The 16,872-nt window shown below is 45.5% G+C and overlaps 3 protein-coding genes across 3 annotated transcripts; 1 reads left to right on the top strand and 2 right to left on the bottom strand.

The window, feature by feature from the left end:
- Positions 1-2,539: 2,539 nt before the first annotated feature.
- Positions 2,540-5,008, bottom strand: LOC6602217 (V-type proton ATPase catalytic subunit A). Its single transcript, XM_026987783.1, has 2 exons — positions 3,867-5,008; positions 2,540-3,801 (listed from the first exon to the last, which is right to left on the bottom strand). The coding sequence occupies exons 1-2, from the start codon at positions 4,944-4,946 to the stop codon at positions 2,713-2,715; spliced, it is 2,169 nt and encodes a 722-aa protein (XP_026843584.1). The 5' UTR covers positions 4,947-5,008; the 3' UTR covers positions 2,540-2,712.
- Positions 5,009-5,422: 414 nt separating this feature from the next.
- LOC113565518 (V-type proton ATPase catalytic subunit A) lies at positions 5,423-9,487 on the bottom strand. The gene is made up of 5 exons (XM_026987784.1): positions 9,416-9,487; positions 8,073-8,171; positions 7,313-8,010; positions 6,262-7,239; positions 5,423-6,193 (listed from the first exon to the last, which is right to left on the bottom strand). Exons 2-5 carry the CDS (start codon positions 8,146-8,148, stop codon positions 6,101-6,103), a joined length of 1,845 nt encoding a protein of 614 aa, XP_026843585.1. The 5' UTR covers positions 8,149-8,171; positions 9,416-9,487; the 3' UTR covers positions 5,423-6,100.
- A 994-nt stretch (positions 9,488-10,481) lies between these two features.
- On the top strand, positions 10,482-15,063 carry LOC6602218 (adenylyl cyclase X E). The gene is made up of 12 exons (XM_002027259.1): positions 10,482-10,562; positions 10,623-10,763; positions 10,832-10,991; positions 11,055-11,823; positions 11,872-11,972; positions 12,029-12,368; positions 12,432-12,885; positions 12,940-13,298; positions 13,912-14,006; positions 14,064-14,215; positions 14,274-14,427; positions 14,492-15,063. Exons 1-12 carry the CDS (start codon positions 10,482-10,484, stop codon positions 15,061-15,063), a joined length of 3,378 nt encoding a protein of 1,125 aa, XP_002027295.1.
- The last annotated feature ends 1,809 nt before the right edge of the window (positions 15,064-16,872 follow it).

The raw sequence follows: 16,872 nt of genomic DNA, 5'->3' as shown, positions 1-16,872 counted from the left end.
ATTAACGATAAGATAAAACAAAATATATTTAACCTTACCTTTTTATACGCCTGCCGATAGTATTGGGTTGAGTCTGTCACTCCCTGGAAAAAACAATAATATACGATAAATAAATAAAAGTACTAAAAAATAAATCACCAATTAAATTAATGTAAACAAAAGCAAAAATATCAATACTGAAGCGAATCCTTTGACTCTTAAACTGTATCTAGGATGAAATACCCCCCATTTAAAACCATATCCACAATCCACACCCATTGGCAACTCTTAATCTCACTTTGAAATATAGGATTCTCTGGTAATACTACCGTTTAGGGATCCGGTTATTAAACTAACATTCTTATTTATGGTATTTTGTGGATGCTCAATTTTTCCATTTGAATATTTTGTATTTACTTTGTAAGACGCCTAGAAAAGCCGCTTACAGCCCCCAGGGAAAAGTGTCTGGGGACCCAGTGTAAAACGAGTACAAAAAAAGAGAAAGAATTCGGCAGGAGCTTATCTAACAAACCCAATATTGTTCGGCCGTTAGCCCCTCTCTGTGCTCCGACCAAAAAATCCTTTAATTGAGTGCACACTTAGGCCAAGAGCAGACAGAGGAAGACACAAGGAGAGGCAGGGAGCCAGAGAGGAAAATATATACACTCACACACACACACACATATGCAGATGGAGAGGCAGAGGAAGAGGCACTGCCGCCTCAGGGGGTCTCTGGCTGACGGCTGCCTTTCTGTCTGCCATTTTATGCGCTTTTAGCACCATTATCCTTTTACGATTATCGCCGCTAAAGCGAATTGACTGTTTGACGTTCAATTGAAATTTTGCATTAAAGCTCAATGGCTTAACCCCTTCAAATTATGCAATAAGACCCACTCCCACGCCCACTCCAGCTCCCCCCCTAACCCCATCTCACATTCCATTCCACTACCACGGCCACCCATCCACCACAAACTCTGACTCTGACTCTGGCACTGGCTCTGGCACTGCCATTGCGAACGGCATCACCAAACGCAATCCCAAGGCTGAGCCCAAGCAGCTTTCAGCTCGAAATGGCTGCTGGGACGGGACGGAGTAGAATGATGAGCAAGTGGAGACCAGGATGATGCTCCTCTTCGTTCTGAGCTTGGCTGGTGCACTGGGAAAAAAATCAGGTGTTAGCTGAAAGAATTCTGATCTTAAATAGAGCCGCACGAAAGCTCTCTCGGTATTTCGTGTATTAAAAGATCATGGCAATAGATATGTGATTACTGGGTACAACTTTAGTCTCATTTCTAGTGCAATTCTTCTAGAAAAACACAAATTTAAGACATAATTAATGTTAGATCTTAGATTTACAAGTTCTGCATATGTTTCAATAAAATCACATAATTTGCATTATATATAAGGATCTATTCTTCCTTTAAACCTTGACTTTAAGTTCCGCTCAGTGTGCTGACGAACGATATGGAACGAAAGGGAACGAAGAGTAACGAAAAGAGAGCCAAAAAGAGAACTGAGAGAGGTACAGGAGCGCACATCGAATGGCAGCCAATTAGCGCGCATTGCTCATACGCCACGTTTGTCATGGCAGCCAGACGCCCACACTCACACTGTCTCCTCTACAACACACGTACACACACATACACATATGCCTGACTTTGCCCACCCACTGGTGCTGCTCCCAGCCAAACCCCCCCGCCCCCCACCATTCCCCGCCATCTCGCATAGCGGAAACGGAAGTTGTAAGGGGATTTTCAATTTGCAATTGAACTGATTCTGATTTTTTGGCTTGCTTCTTTTTCTCGGCGCTCATTTTATGGCTGACTTGGTCTGCTGTAGTGGTGTAGAGATGGGTTCTAGATGGCAGATGGGGATGATGATGGCAAAGGATATGGAATGGTATGCGATGGTATGGGGTGGGACGGGATGGGTGGTGGAGTGCGGAAATGTAATCATCGCAATCCACAGAAGCCCAACCGTGCCCACACACAGACACACACAGACAGAGGGATCCAGGGACTTATACATATAAACTTACATTTAATTTCCACTAATTGAATCGAAATCGATCTCTCTCACTCTCACTCTCTCTCTCCCCTATGCTGGATGCTGGTGCAAAAAGCTTTCCACTGGGCCTTGACGTTTGCTCTTCGGATTGCGGGGGGTGGGGGAGAACATTTTGGTTTTGGGGCGTGGCCACGTTTGAGCGCATTTAATAAACTTTTCCTATAAATCAAGGAATTTTTTATTACTTCCTTTTTTGGGGGGAGGCGGAGGCGGGGGATCACCCTCAATCTGCCCCTAGAAAACGGATTAACTGCTCAGGAAAATTCAGGGAAAACTGCAAAAGCGGCAGACGAAAAGGGAAACGAAAATTGCACCGTTAACTGCTCTAATGGGTAAAACGCGTCAATGGGTAAATGACTTTTGACCCCCCACAAAAACCGGAAGATTATCGTCAGTAGTCGATGGCAAGGATAATTATCGTGAGTATAATCCAAGTGGTTATGGGATAAAAATTCCTGAAATATGTGCGTAAGTCTTGATAAGTCTTTGTAAGTGAGGAATTAATGATTATATTATTTCATTTTAAAAGAATCTTGAACAAAAAACCAACAAACTCGCTTTATAACTTCTACGAAATGCAATTTATGGATGCACATTTTCCACCAACAATTTTGAAGTCACCAAACCAGATACGTTAACGACATCCTCCTTCGCATCAGCCATCTTTTAGGCATAGAACTTGGCGATATTTTCTTGTAGATGGGTGAAGGTCTTTTGAATGCTCTCGTGCAGAATGTCCATCTCCTCCTCGATGGCCTGCTGGCCCATCTTCGGATTGAGAAACTTCATCGTGGACAAATCGTACATGATCTGGGCGCCGTGCTCTCTGATCAAGTTCCACGTGACCCGAGCCTCTTCTTGGGCCGTGCTGACGACAGCCTCGACGGCGGCGTCGTAGAAGGCCATCATATTGCGGAGCATCCCGACGGTCTTGTAGAAGGGACAGAAGGCGTCGTAGTCGCTGTAGGAGTTCTGCTGCAGGAAGTCATCCTTCAGCATCTTGGCCACCTCCAGGACGATCTTGTCGGTCTCGTTCAGCGAGGACTTGCCAACCAGCTGCACGATCTCCGCCAGATCGTCTTCCTCCTGCAGAATCTGTTTGGCCGAGGACCGCAGCTTCACGAAGTCGGGATTGTTCTCCTCGTAGTATGCGTCCAGGGCGCGGATGTACTTCGAGTACGACTGCAGCCAGTTGACGGAGGGGAAGTGCTTGCGCTGGGCCAGCTTCTTGTCCAGTCCCCAGAACACCTGCACGATGCTCAGAGTGGCCGAGGTCACGGGATCGGAGAAGTCACCGCCAGGAGGCGACACAGCGCCGACAATGGACACAGAGCCTTCGCGATCGGGGCTACCCAGACACTGTACGCGACCGGCACGCTCATAGAAGGAGGCCAGACGGGCACCCAAGTAGGCTGGATAGCCCGCATCGGCGGGCATCTCCGCCAGACGTCCGGAGATCTCACGCAGCGCCTCGGCCCAACGGGAGGTGGAGTCAGCCATCATGGACGCGTGGTAGCCCATGTCCCGAAAGTACTCGGAGATGGTGATGCCCGTGTAGATGGAGGCCTCACGGGCAGCCACTGGCATGTTGGAAGTGTTGGCCACCAGCGCGGTGCGCTTCATGATGGTCTCCATGCTGCCGTTGATCTCGATCTCGAGCTGGGGAAAGTCGCGCAGCACCTCAGACATCTCATTGCCGCGCTCGCCGCAACCTACGTACACGATGACATCAGAGTTGGAGTACTTGGACAGAGCCTACGGGAATGATAGGAAGAAACTACATGAGGCAAGGTCTTTTAATGACTGAGAATGAAGCTCACCTGGGAGATGACAGTCTTGCCACAGCCAAAGGCACCGGGAATGGCGGTGGTACCGCCCTGGACACAGGGAAAGAAAGCGTCTAGAACACGCTGTCCTGTCAGAAGGGGACTGTTGCTAGGCAACTTCTCGACTGTGGGCCGACTGCGTCGCACCGGCCACACCTGGAGCATGGTATGCTTGGTGACGACGTCCTCGAACTCCGTCTCGATGACCACGTCTTCCACGCAGTAGTTGCCCTCGCTGGCCAGCCACTTGATGCGGCCCTGAGTGCGAGGCGGCAGCATCAGGCGGTGCTCCATCATACAATTCTCGTGCACCGTCCCATAGATGTCGCCGCCGGTGATCAGGTCGTCGATCTTTAGCTTCTCCGGGCTAAAAGAGTAAGAGATGTTGCGGGGCAGACATGGGATATCAATGCCCTTGGGCACGTAGATCGATTCGGTGATCTCGTGGATGGTGCGCAGCGGGCGCTGAATGCCGTCGAAGATGCTGCCCATAATGCCAGGGCCTAGCTCCACGGACAGGGGTTTGCCCGTCTGGTAGACAGGATCCCCGACACTCACGCCGGACGTATCCTCGTACACCTGAATGGTGGCCATGTCGCCCTCCAGACGAATGATCTCGCCCACCAGATTGTTGTGGCCTACGCGAACCAGTTCGTACATGGCGGCGCCGGCCATATCCTCGGCATTGACCACTGGACCGGAGACGCCAAAGATGCGCCCTACGTGCTCCTCCTCCTTCACCTCGTCCGGTGGGGTGGGGGTGTCATAAACCACCTTCTTCTGAAATACAGATTCGGTTGGGTGTACATCGACATTGCCCTCGGCCGAATCGTCAGAATCTGTACTATCGGCTATCGTTAAGCTCCGCTTGCGCTCTTGCTTAGAATCATCCTCTTTACAGTCCTCAGATTCCTTCTGGGTCTGCGCAGACCCATCCTGAACACTATACTCGAAGGAGGTGTTCGTGCTTGTTTCCTTTTGGGCTGCTTTTGCAGCTGTGCTGCAGGAGCACGGCTTCTGTTTGTCGTGATGGCAATGACACAGCCGCAGTGCAGGTTTCTTATCTTTGTCCATGGGGGCGATTGAATGGGATCCAAGTTGATCAGGTCAATTTTTACTATGAGAAGGGATAATTTTGTTATTTATCGAGCTGAAATTATTGCTACAGGTCTGCTATGAAAAGGGCAGATATTTCATTGATAGAAAATTTTAAAATATGGGAGAAGAGAGTGTTGTAGAAGGAAAAATAAAGTCGAATTGTGATAAAGTAGGCGCCGACTCACCAGACCAATGAAATCGGGCAATAAACTCCAATGTTTCCCAGCCAGTAGGTGCCTACAGCCATGTCGTAGAAAAACGCGCTATACGAATTGTCACATCAGGTTCCGTGAAAGATATTGCATAAGGACAAGTAGATCTGATGCATTGTTTCGTTCAGGATTATCAGACATTGCTTTAAAGAAGTTTCTTTGATCAATTTTCTTGAATATAAATAAACGAAGAGTTTCGAAGTCTATACCAGATTAAGAGAGAGAGTGGAGGAGAGGTGCTTGCAATTACATTAAATGTATTTGTTGTTTGCACTTTATTCGTACATTTAATATTTCATACTTTAAATATTTACATAAATTTAACAAACAAACAAACAAACAGGGGAGAAAACATGACTTTTTCACAAATAAACAGGAATTTCCATTCATTAAACAATAATACTATTTATGCATGCATTTGTATATGTCTTTTGTGTGGGTGTGCGGTGCGTGTGGGGCTCGGGGTCGGGTCCGCGTACTACCTCGGTGCTACATGTTTGTGCGTGTCTTTTATTCAGTGTTGTAGTGTTGTAAATGGAAGTACATAGAAGGACGTTCGTTAGTGGTTGGCGTTACAGTTGACGTGTCCCTGTGTGCCCCCCTGGCGGGTTGCATTTCTGGATGATGATGTATCAACCGCAGGCCGGAATGTTTTGCATCTCTCGCAGGCATCGAAAAGTAGTGGAATTTCGTTGATGGATTTTCGTTTGTTTTTCTTTCTTTGTTTCGGAAACTTTTGAATGCAGCATGGAATTGTTGGTCTTCTTCTTTTTCTTCACAATTTTTTTTCAGTAGGCTTTTTTGTTGTTTTTCATTTGACGGAACTGTACGCACGGTACGTTTTTTGACTGCTTTCATTTTAAAAGTTAACTATATAACAAATATAAGATTAGATTGTAAAAGTAAGGCCAACACGCTCTAGTCCTCCAGATTTCTGAAGGCCTGCTGCAGGTCCTCGTGCAGCTGCTCAAAGTCAGCCTTGATCTTGGCCTCACCATCCTTGACGGGGTCCTGAGTAAAAGGAAGAGAGATCAGTGAGTAATCTCTTCATTCATAAGCGTCGATTAGGCTGCACTCACCTTGAACTTCATGGAAGACAGCTGGTACATGATGTTGCCCATTGCCTCGCGAATAACGTTCCAGGTGATCTTGTTCTCGGACTGGGCTGTCGACTCAACAGAGTGGCGGGCCAGGTCGTAGAAATCGATGATGTTCTTCAGCATACCGACGGTCTTGTAGAAGGGGCAGAAGCGATCGTACGACGAGTAGGAGTTCTGCTGCAGGAAATCGTCCTTCAGCAGCTTGGCCACCTCCAAGGTGATCTTGTCGGTCTCGGCCAGCGAGGCCTTGCCGACCAGCTGCACGATTTCAGACAGATCCTCCTCTTCCTGCAGGATCTCCTTGACCTTGGTACGCAGGGGCACAAACTCCTGGAAGTTCTTGTCATAGAAGTCATCGAGGGCACGCATGTACTTCGAGTAGGAGATGAGCCAGTTGATGGAGGGGAAATGCTTGCGCTGGGCCAGCTTCTTGTCCAGACCCCAGAACACCTGCACGATACCCAGAGTGGCGGATGTCACGGGATCGGAGAAGTCACCACCAGGAGGCGACACAGCACCGACAATGGAGACGGAACCCTCGCGCTCGGGGTTACCCAAGCACTTGATGCGACCGGCACGCTCGTAGAAGGAGGCCAGACGGGCGCCCAGGTAGGCTGGGTAGCCGGAATCGGCAGGCATCTCAGCCAGACGACCCGAAATCTCACGCAAGGCCTCGGCCCAACGGGAGGTGGAGTCAGCCATCATGGACACGTTGTAACCCATGTCACGGAAGTATTCCGAGAGGGTGATACCGGTGTAGATGGAGGCCTCACGGGCAGCCACAGGCATGTTGGAGGTGTTGGCCACCAGGGCGGTGCGCTTCATAATGGACTCGGTAACGCCATCGATCTCCACGGACAGCTCGGGGAAGTCACGCAGTACCTCAGACATCTCGTTACCACGCTCGCCGCAACCGACATACACGATGACATCAGAGTTGGAGTACTTGGACAGAGCCTACGGGAATGATAGGAACAAAACTACATGAGGCCAGGTCTTTTGGTGACTGAGATCTGAGAATGAAGCTCACCTGGGAGATGACAGTCTTGCCGCAACCGAAGGCACCGGGAATGGCGGTGGTACCGCCCTGGACACAGGGGAAGAGCGAGTCGAGGACACGCTGTCCGGTCAGCAGGGGATGGTTGGCGGGCAGCTTCTCGGTGACGGGACGTGGCTGACGCACGGGCCACACCTGCAACATGGTGTGCTTGGTGATCTCGCCATCGAACTCTGTCTCGAGGACGACTTCGTCGACCTTGTAGTTTCCAGAGGGGGCAATGTAGCGGACTGTGCCCTTGGCGCGTGGGTTGACAATCATCTTGTGCTTGACCAGAGTGTTCTCATGGACCAGACCGAACAGATCACCTCCAGTGATGTGGGAGCCGACCTTCACGTTCAAGGGGTTGAACTCCCAGGCGGTGGTGCGCGACAAGGCGGGCACATTCACACCCTTGGGGATGTAGATGGAGTTGGTCAGCTCGTTGATGTCCTTTAGCGGACGCTGGATACCGTCGAAAATGCTGCCCATGATACCGGGGCCCAGCTCAACGGACAGGGGCTTGCCTGTGCGCAGGACGGGATCGCCGACAGTCACGCCAGAGGTCTCCTCGTACACCTGAATGGTGGCCATGTCGCCCTCCAGACGGATGATCTCGCCCACCAGCTCGTAGTAGCCGACGCGCACCAGCTCGTACATAGCAGAGCCGGACATGGCCTCGGCGGTGACCACTGAGAATTGGAGGTTAGGGTGTTAGATATCGGCTGGAGGGGGAATATGTCTGGTTACTTACCAGGACCCGAAACAGCGAAGACACGTCCATATTTGGACTCACGCTCCTCATCATCGAAACATTTCAGATTGGACATTTTGCTTGATTTTGTTTCTACAACTGAAAGCAAGAGAACTGCATTGTAGCGCTGAACGAAAGATAAAACTGAAAATTTCTTATCACTAATTGGTGGCTGGCTGGCTGGCTGGCCCTTTTGTCAGCTGACAAATCGAGGTGGGAGGGAAGGGGACGTGTAACCCGACACTATCAATATCTTTTAATCCAAAATACACACTTTTTGCTGCCTATTTTCTGGTAATATTTTAGGTATTTCTTAATCAGCAACTTGGCGACAAGTGTTTTTCAGTTATTTTCGATTTCTACTCGTAACTCCCTCACACAAAAAATTATGCTCGAGCAGAGCTTTCGTTTCACGTGACAAAGCTTTGGCCAAGTTCGAAAAGTAATACCCTCTCTCAGAGTCGGCTCTCCAACTGTGAAACCTCTCGACTGCGGAAAGAAAAACACACGCTAATTAAAAATCAAACTGCAAATTGGTTTTTCTATACTATTTTCATTTTTCGTATGAATTTATATGCGGGCTGCGTTTATCTGGAGAGCGGGAGCGCAAGAGAACCAGAGAGAACAACTCTCTGACAACTCTCTCGCGCTCTTCGGCTCTCTCTCTCTCTCCATTCGAGTTCGAATATTTGACAATTGGCTTTGACGTTGATCACAAGACTACTGTCATTGGCGTCAGCTGACAAATGGAAAAAGTAAGTCGGTAAAAAAAAAACGCAGACTGTGGATCGTACAGCTGTAATGTCAAAGCCACCATATTGAATTTTTGATCGCATTCAACCTCTCCGCTCCTATGTTAAAGTAAACTCCCACCCCATTCTATGTGTGGGGCAGGCTAATGTGGATCACAAGACCCGAAGTGCGACAGAGAGGGGCAGAGCCAGAGCCAGTGGATGAGCACGCGCGAGGGGAGGGTCAGCTGACAAGGCAAAATAATTTTCCACGCGCAAAATTTTCTGATAGTTTTAGACCGCACTTTTCTTATGCCGCTTTTCCACTTGTTTTTGCACTTCCTTTTCGGCTTCTTTTCGCTGCACTTATTATCTAACACACATGCAGAATATATCTGCATGTTTTTTCTGTTTGCTTTCGGCTCTGCTTCGTCACTTTTTTAGTTGGGATTTTTCAAGGCAAAATGCCATCTTTCTTTGCAGCAGGCAGGCGCGCTTTCAATGTATCATAAGAAAACTCTCATTTACTTTATAATTTATGCCTTGCCTTGTTTCTGTTTCTGCTTCTGTTTTTTATTTTCTTCAAAAGGTGTGGAGGTGGAAGGGGCTTACTTTACTGTGTCTTCGCATTCACCTTGCGAACGAGTGTGTATGCTCCGTGCGTGTTGGGTGTTGGATGGACTGTGGAGGTTGGAGCTGTGGATCGGTGTTCGCCAGCTCTATTCTCACGCAAATATGAGCTTTCTCGCTCTTCTCTTCACACTCAAGAGCCCAGTTCGAAAGCGAAACCGACTGCGCAACGTCAACGCTCGAACTTCGAAAAGTTTAGATTCGTGACGATGATCGCGCGCATGACGACGTTATACAAGGTGGTCCGAAAAGAGAGCGCCAGCTGTGCTTTCTAAGCGAAAGCTTGTGAGTGCGAGTTGTGAGCAGTGCTGCCAGAATTTCAATACAAGCTAGATTCGAACAAAATATGCCGTAAATGGCTAAAACCGAAAATTGATAAGCTTAAAGTTTGGCTAAGTCTAAATACATCCCAAAAATAACACATTTTGTTATATTTTATTTATGGTTTGAACAGCGCGTTGAGCGAATACACCACCTTGTATAATATCACCATGATCACGAGCTTGCCAGCTGTGCTTTCGAAGCAAAAGCTTGTGAGTGCGAGTTTGTGAGCGTAGCGCTGCGAGAGAGCGTGAGCGGGAGAGAGAGTCGGAGCTTGCTCAAACTAGCTTGAAGAAGTTCGTGGGTTGATCTTAACGTTTATGGCAACTGTGGTGTATGTATGTACATATATGCAGGAATCGTAGTAATAATGATAAGAAAAAGAAAATAAATGCTATCTTACTACAGGTAAATATTTAAAGGAAAATTTGAAGACCATTGTTATTGTTTTTAGGAGGGTGAGTTGGATACGCGGTTGAAGTAATCCAACGAGCAAGAACAAGTGGAGTAAAATGAGGAGGAGCAATTTATGTACTATGTATTCACGTTCTAATATTCAATGCAACTGATTTGGTTTGGTTTCGCAATTTCCTTGATTTTACTTTTTCAAATACTATCCGATTAGTTCCATTCCAGGTAGGCTTTAAGTCCGCTGTACTTTTACGTTTCAATACTTGTACTTAATTTGGAAGTAGTCAATAAATATAGAATAACGGGTAAAAACAGAATGCCTCGGCAGAGCTTCGTTGACGACGTGTGTCAGTACAACTATACCAAAGAGCGCCTTTGGGAGCGCAGCTACCTTTTGGTAAACCTTTGAAATACACACACCTGGTGCACTTATCTATATACATATGGACATCCCTAGGTAAAATGTGCGGAACTGCACTTGGAGGAGGAGTACCGCTTGTACCAGGCACGACTATGGAATAGTTTTCTTGGGGTGTTCCTCCTTCTGCACACTCTCATAACTATCGCCCACTGCGCAATGCTGCTGTTCGCTTGCGAGGTAAGTCAAGCAGGAATTGTTAGCTAAAGTATAGGGTTACGGCTAAAGGTGCCACCATCCTTATCCAGCATCCCCACATAGTTTATATTGATGTGGCTGTATACATAGTTTCGGCATTCATTATTCTAACTGTCTTGAGCGTCAATTTCTGTGAGAACCTTGCTATGCGACACTCGTGGATTACTTATACAAGCGCCGTAGTGTCCTCTTTCGCATTGGTGTCTGCTGGTGAGTTAATTGATATTCAACCTTCTACTTTTACAATAAAAAAGACATGTTTCCATCCTGCAGACATCATTCAGGGCACATATCATTACTACAAGCACGATTGGGCACTGGATACATTCTACGACACTTATATTATCTATATGATATACATGTTCATGCCGATACCCATAATGTCGGGTGCTCTGCTGCTAGGGGTCACAGTGTCCGTCGTGTACATCTCCTACTTTTGGGTCTATGTTGCCGAAGAGTACTACTCCGACGAAGACTACGGCAGGTTTAGTGTGGATATATTCCACCACTTAGGTTTCAACCTTCTGGGTATGTTCTTTCGCGTAATGAATGACATTGTAGTGCGGTCGTCCTTCCTGGACCGCCATCAGTACATAATGGAGAAGATCTGGCTGCGCAATGCGCGTCGTCAGGAAAAGTTAGTTCTGCATAGCATCATTCCGCCGCAGATAGCGAAACCCATTCAAGACGATATACAAAATAGACTTGCCAGAAAAGTACGCGGTCTTGCCGCGAGTCGCTCACCGGGCGTCATGGAGCATGTCATGGCCATTCAGATCCATCCCGAGGTCAGTATCTTGTATGCGGATGTGGTCAACTATACGAAAATGACGACAACCCTGAATGTGGAAAAGTTGGTGAGGCTGTTGCACGACCTCTACGGAAGGTTCGATATGGCCGCCACCCAATTTGAGGTTCAGCGAATCAAGTTCTTGGGCGACTGTTACTACTGTGTGGCCGGTCTAATGCGCCCGAGTCCAGATCACGCCAAGAGTTGTGTGGATCTGGGTCTGTCCATGATCTCACACATTCAAGAAGTGCGGTAGGTTATGGTTACTGATCGAGACCTTTGTATTTAAACATTCTGCAGGAGGGAAAACGACGTGGACATCAATATGCGCATTGGAGTCCATTCGGGAAGTGTGATTGCAGGAGTCATTGGCGAAGCTAAGCTACAGTACGATATATGGGGTGTGTTGGAGCATTCCATAAAGATTATCGATTGACAAGATTCTTCCTTTGTGCAGGAACCGACGTGACAATTGCCAATCACTTAGAATCCACCGGGTCGCCGGGATTTGTCCATGTTAGTGCCAGTACTTTGAACGAATTAGAACCCAGCGAATATACGATAATTCCTGGCACCGACGCAGCTTTGGAGGATCCCGTTCTAAGCAAACACAATATCAGCACGTTTCTAATTTCTACTGAGCCTTCTCCACATTCCACCAAACGAACCACACAGAGGTTCGAGTCACTATCTCACATGGACATACCTGCTAGACCCGATTTGTACAGAACTAAAGATCATGTGATAAACGAAGAGTTGCGTCACGAGTTTCGAAAGATGCCAGTCAGTAGTTTCAAGTGAGTGTCAACTCTCTCGGACAAAGCACAATTCAACCATTAAGCAGATTTCGCACACCCCAGACAAATCTTCTCCTGGAGAAGACGAAACCAGTCTATCGACCTTCTGTCGACCGCGGTCACCAAATTCTGCCTGGTCTATCGGGATTCCAACCTAGAGTGCAAGTACTTGCACTCGCCGGACCTAATGTTCAAGTACAGCATGTTGCTTGCTTGGAGCATTGGATGTAGCCTGGCCTACATTCAGCTGATGTCTCTAGGCGAGGGCGTACTACTTGAGGCCATACTGTTGGATGTTGTTGTATTAACTTTTCTGACCGTCTTGCTTGTCATATCTTGGTACAAAAAATTTTGCTGGCTTAGATATGGCAATAATGAGAATAATCGGCAGAGATTCGGCAAATTTAGCTGCTGGATATTTCGGACCAGTGAGAAGATCCAAGCGAGCCTCAGCCTCCGCATTTGCATCTACCTCTTTATCATGTGTGCTTACAATTCCGTGATCTGCATCATAATGGTAAGTGTCGATTGAGGCACTAACCATTGACCCTAAAGAAGTGCTATTTTCTAGATGGGATGTGATCACGAGGAGTTCGAAGTGATGTACATCGATAGTAAACTTTATCACTATGACGATATAAATATATGTTTTAATCCCTGGGTTATCACCAATGTAGTGGCCCTTATCATTGGAATGAGCTTTACGTTCACTAGTATTCCGTTCGTCTTGAAGATAGTTGTCTGTTTATTGATGACGATTTCCTATCTGATCGTTATATTTTTCCATTTGCAGTTCATTTTCCATCACAGTTGGACCACTAATCCTTTTTTTGCCCCAGAATATGCACATTGTATGCTCATTATTATCACATTTGTTACTTTGTATTTGAAAGAGCGTCACGCGGAGTTCACAAACAAAGTTAACTTCAAGTGAGTAACTCTTTATAATTTTGTATAATTACTAGAAGACGCGCCAAACCTTTTTCTGCCATTTAAATGATTAATATTTATATAATATTTTCTAAGAGCAGTTTATAGCCAGCTTAAAAATAAGGTGAATATATAATAATAATAATAGACCGGTATAATTTTTGCAATCTGGGAATAAACCATTTGACTTATGTTCGAAAATAAGAACATTTTTTGTCTATAGCACCAATTAGCACTTTCGGATGAGCGGTATATATAATATTTGGCTCTCACTCGAATATTGTATCTAATATTGCTCGGTGTACTTGGTTGGTGTTGTCTGCCTTTTTCCCTGAGAGTGTACCAGCGCGCTTGCACCGCTCCAATTAGCTTTTTTGACTTAGTTCATCTCATGACTGTTGTGATTGAGATTTATGCAAATTACGACATGCTCACATGCACATTTTCGTTATCTTGTTGGATTCGTTCCTCTGTTGTTTAAGCTATCCTATTTCACAAGCATCCTATTTAAGCAAACCAACAAAATAGAAACACCGTGGCACGAGATTTATATATACATATAATTTATAATATAATATAATATATATAATATAAGTTATTTAAATTAATTTAGTTGGCGCATGGATTTGAGAAGAAAGCAGCGTGATGCCCATAGTACTAACTACTCGATAATAATTCTCCTGAATAACATACTTCCTGCTCATGTTGGTAAGTTTTTGGTTCAGTTTTATGAGCAAAATCATCGGACACGCCTCTCTTCCCCAGTCAACGTCTACCTTACATCTCTCGCCAAGCATGAGCTTTACTACGAGGAGTATAAAATAGTTTCCGTTATGTTTGCTACTTTAAAGAATTTCGAATTGAGCCTTAGAAGCTTGCGCCTACTGAACGAGATCATCACGGAATTCGATAGATTGGTAAGCCATACTATATTTACTATTCGTATTTATTTGTAATTATGTCTTCTCGTTATAGTTGCATCACTACAAAGATAATTACGTGGTTGAGAAGATCAAAATTGTTGGCTGCACTTACATGGCAGCATGTGGATTGGATGTGAACTTTGCCGGTCGCATCAGCAAAGATTTGGAAAATCGGGTGACCTATCGAGACTCTCTAATGGAAGAAGGTTAGTCTTAATCAACGTGCAATCGGATAATGTATATTGGAAAATGTGTCTAATATCTTTTTAGTGGAACAGGCACAGATTGTTCGTAGAGCCTCTTCAAAAATAGCAGAAGAAAATACGGAAGTTCTTCACGAAGAGGTCGTCTTTGTGATGACCACGTTTGCCCTGGACCTAATGCGAACCCTTTGGATGCTCAACAAAGTCTATGAAACGGTGTCCTATGACAAGTCCGTCATCAGCCCAGACATGTCCATCGGAATCTCCAGTGGTGAGGTGATGGCTGGAATCGTTGGCGCCTCTCACCCACATTATGACATCTGGGGACACCCCGTTAATATGGCGTCCCGTATGGACTCCACCGGAATGATCGGACATATCCAAGTGACCAAGGAAACCGCTATCCTATTGGGTGAATTTGGCATTATGTGCAACTTTCGCGGCCAGACCTATGTTAAAGGCAGTGGAAATATTCCCACATACTTTGTTGCCATTGATGATGATTACGAGTTTATCACGACAGGGGACAAGCGAACGCCAAAGCGTCAAAATCGAGAAAGAGATGTATCGATGTCTGACAACGAATCGATTTATAATCCTTTTTGGCATGATGACGATGATGAAATCGATGATAATTAAATATTAAATATGAATTATTTTAATATCTATTATTGCGTTACCATTAAAAGACGCATTTAGCGCCATTGATTCGTAAAAGAGGGCATAAGTATTCAATATATGTATATAAATAAATTTCAGCTTACATACAAAAACGGCTCTCCCTGGGGGAACAGCCAACCGTTACTCATACTAAGCTGCCGCCCTGACCAATATTGATTCCTACAAATATACGCTTTTGTTGTGAGCTGCATATTCTCGTAATAAAATTAATAATAATATTCATCAGAAATAAATCCTAGTTCGCATTAATTTGTATACAAGTATATGGGTGTATTAGGAGCCTGCATGATTCCACAGCTATGTATGTACATATGTGCACTCATGCCTCCCGAATGAAGGATCGAAAAAGATCAAACCATTTATTTTACCGCAGAAAACACTTAAATATGTGCATACGCGCGTGTGTGTGACTCATAAACGCTCAGAGCAAACAATGGACATAGAATTCTCAGCCTTATGAAAGGAGAGTGCTGAGCATGACGACAAAATGCTGGTGGTTCGTAGCCTGGCTGAGACAAGCAACAAGTGTGATGGACTTTCAGTTTATTTTCTTAGTTTATCTTCTTTTTTTCTTATTTTTCTTGCTTGGAATGGAAAAATAACTAAAACCGATGTGCAAAAACATTGGCAGATGTAAGAATGCCATATAACACTGTATCCACTGCTTGCCATACCGTATTATGCATGAAAAGAGCGAGAGAGCCCAGATGAGAACCATTCGTTTCTCTCGCAGCAGCGCTCTCCGATCAAGTAGAGCACAAACAAACCAAAACCACCACTAATCGTTGCACTTGCACTCTTCTGGCTGCTCTCAGCAGCGGTTTGTTCTCTCGCTCTCCCTCCCGCCGCTGTAGCAGCCGTCGCTCCGTTCGTTTTCTGCTGCTTTGTTCGCCTAATAATTCCCAAGTCTTTATTCGCAAGAAGGTGAATATATATAGCGCTGGCTTGCTGATTACTTCGGCGGTCGAGCGCCTCACAGTTTCTCAAGGGTTGGCCACGTTCCTCACTAATTGTGGCAAACAAATGAAGCAGATCGACTGAAACAAAGTTGAGAGAATGTTTGAAATAAACAAATCAAGGTGTTTGAAAAAACTGAAAAAGTTGCTAAGAATGTTTGAAAAAAACAAACAAGTTTGGGGTAAGCCCGTTGAAAGAACGGGGACCTCATGGTCATTGGTATTGAAAGATACTGAGAACGGTTACAATCGAGAGTTGTGCGATTGTAATATGAAAAAAGCCAATACAGTGCGCGGATCATCAGATGCCCCACTACAACCAGTACCAGTAGGGGAACGCCGTTAGGCGACCCTCTGTGAATAAGGATATTTGGGAATTCCGAAACGAATTTGCCGAAAAACCAACAAGCTAATCCCATGCAAATGGGAGGATCTGTGAACCCAAAACAAGCAAAAAACACAAAAAAAAAATAAACAAAACAGAACTGTGAGGTCGGGGGAATGAGGAAATGCATGCCCCATTCTCCAATGATCGCTTTTTGCGATTATTTTGTTAATAATTATACAATTTTAGTGGATGGTTTTGGTGTCTTGTGCTGATTGTAAAAAAAAAACAACCTGGGGAAAAACAGTATCCAAAACGTATCCACTTATAAGCAATACTTATTTATTTTGTTCAATTATAACTGAATAAATTGTATTTCAACGCTTAATACCCTGAAATGTAAGTTGCAAAAACGTTAAATGCTACAAATGAAAATTCCAATTAATTAATTAAACAAGCTATTAGTTTACCATTTAAATGCACTGA

This window comes from Drosophila persimilis, unplaced genomic scaffold (assembly GCF_003286085.1).
Source record: "Drosophila persimilis strain 14011-0111.01,24,50 unplaced genomic scaffold, DperRS2 tig00000124-arrow-pilon, whole genome shotgun sequence".
In the NCBI taxonomy this organism is placed as follows: Eukaryota; Metazoa; Arthropoda; class Insecta; order Diptera; family Drosophilidae; genus Drosophila; species Drosophila persimilis.
This window is presented reverse-complemented; position numbering and strand designations above follow the sequence as displayed.

Excerpts from the sequence above, each read along its gene's own strand:
- LOC6602217 (XM_026987783.1), bottom strand. The coding sequence starts at position 4,946 with ATGGACAAAGATAAGAAACCTGCACTGCGGCTGTGTCATTGCCATCAC. Across the intron at positions 3,802-3,866 it reads GCAAGACTGTCATCTCCCAG|GCTCTGTCCAAGTACTCCAA; the intron begins GTGAGCTTCATT and ends TCATTCCCGTAG.
- LOC6602218 (XM_002027259.1), top strand. The coding sequence starts at position 10,482 with ATGCCTCGGCAGAGCTTCGTTGACGACGTGTGTCAGTACAACTATACC. Across the intron at positions 10,563-10,622 it reads GGGAGCGCAGCTACCTTTTG|GTAAAATGTGCGGAACTGCA; the intron begins GTAAACCTTTGA and ends GGACATCCCTAG. Across the intron at positions 10,992-11,054 it reads TTTCGCATTGGTGTCTGCTG|ACATCATTCAGGGCACATAT; the intron begins GTGAGTTAATTG and ends TCCATCCTGCAG.
- LOC113565518 (XM_026987784.1), bottom strand. The coding sequence starts at position 8,148 with ATGTCCAATCTGAAATGTTTCGATGATGAGGAGCGTGAGTCCAAATAT. Across the intron at positions 8,011-8,072 it reads CTTCGCTGTTTCGGGTCCTG|TGGTCACCGCCGAGGCCATG; the intron begins GTAAGTAACCAG and ends TCCAATTCTCAG. Across the intron at positions 7,240-7,312 it reads GCAAGACTGTCATCTCCCAG|GCTCTGTCCAAGTACTCCAA; the intron begins GTGAGCTTCATT and ends TCATTCCCGTAG.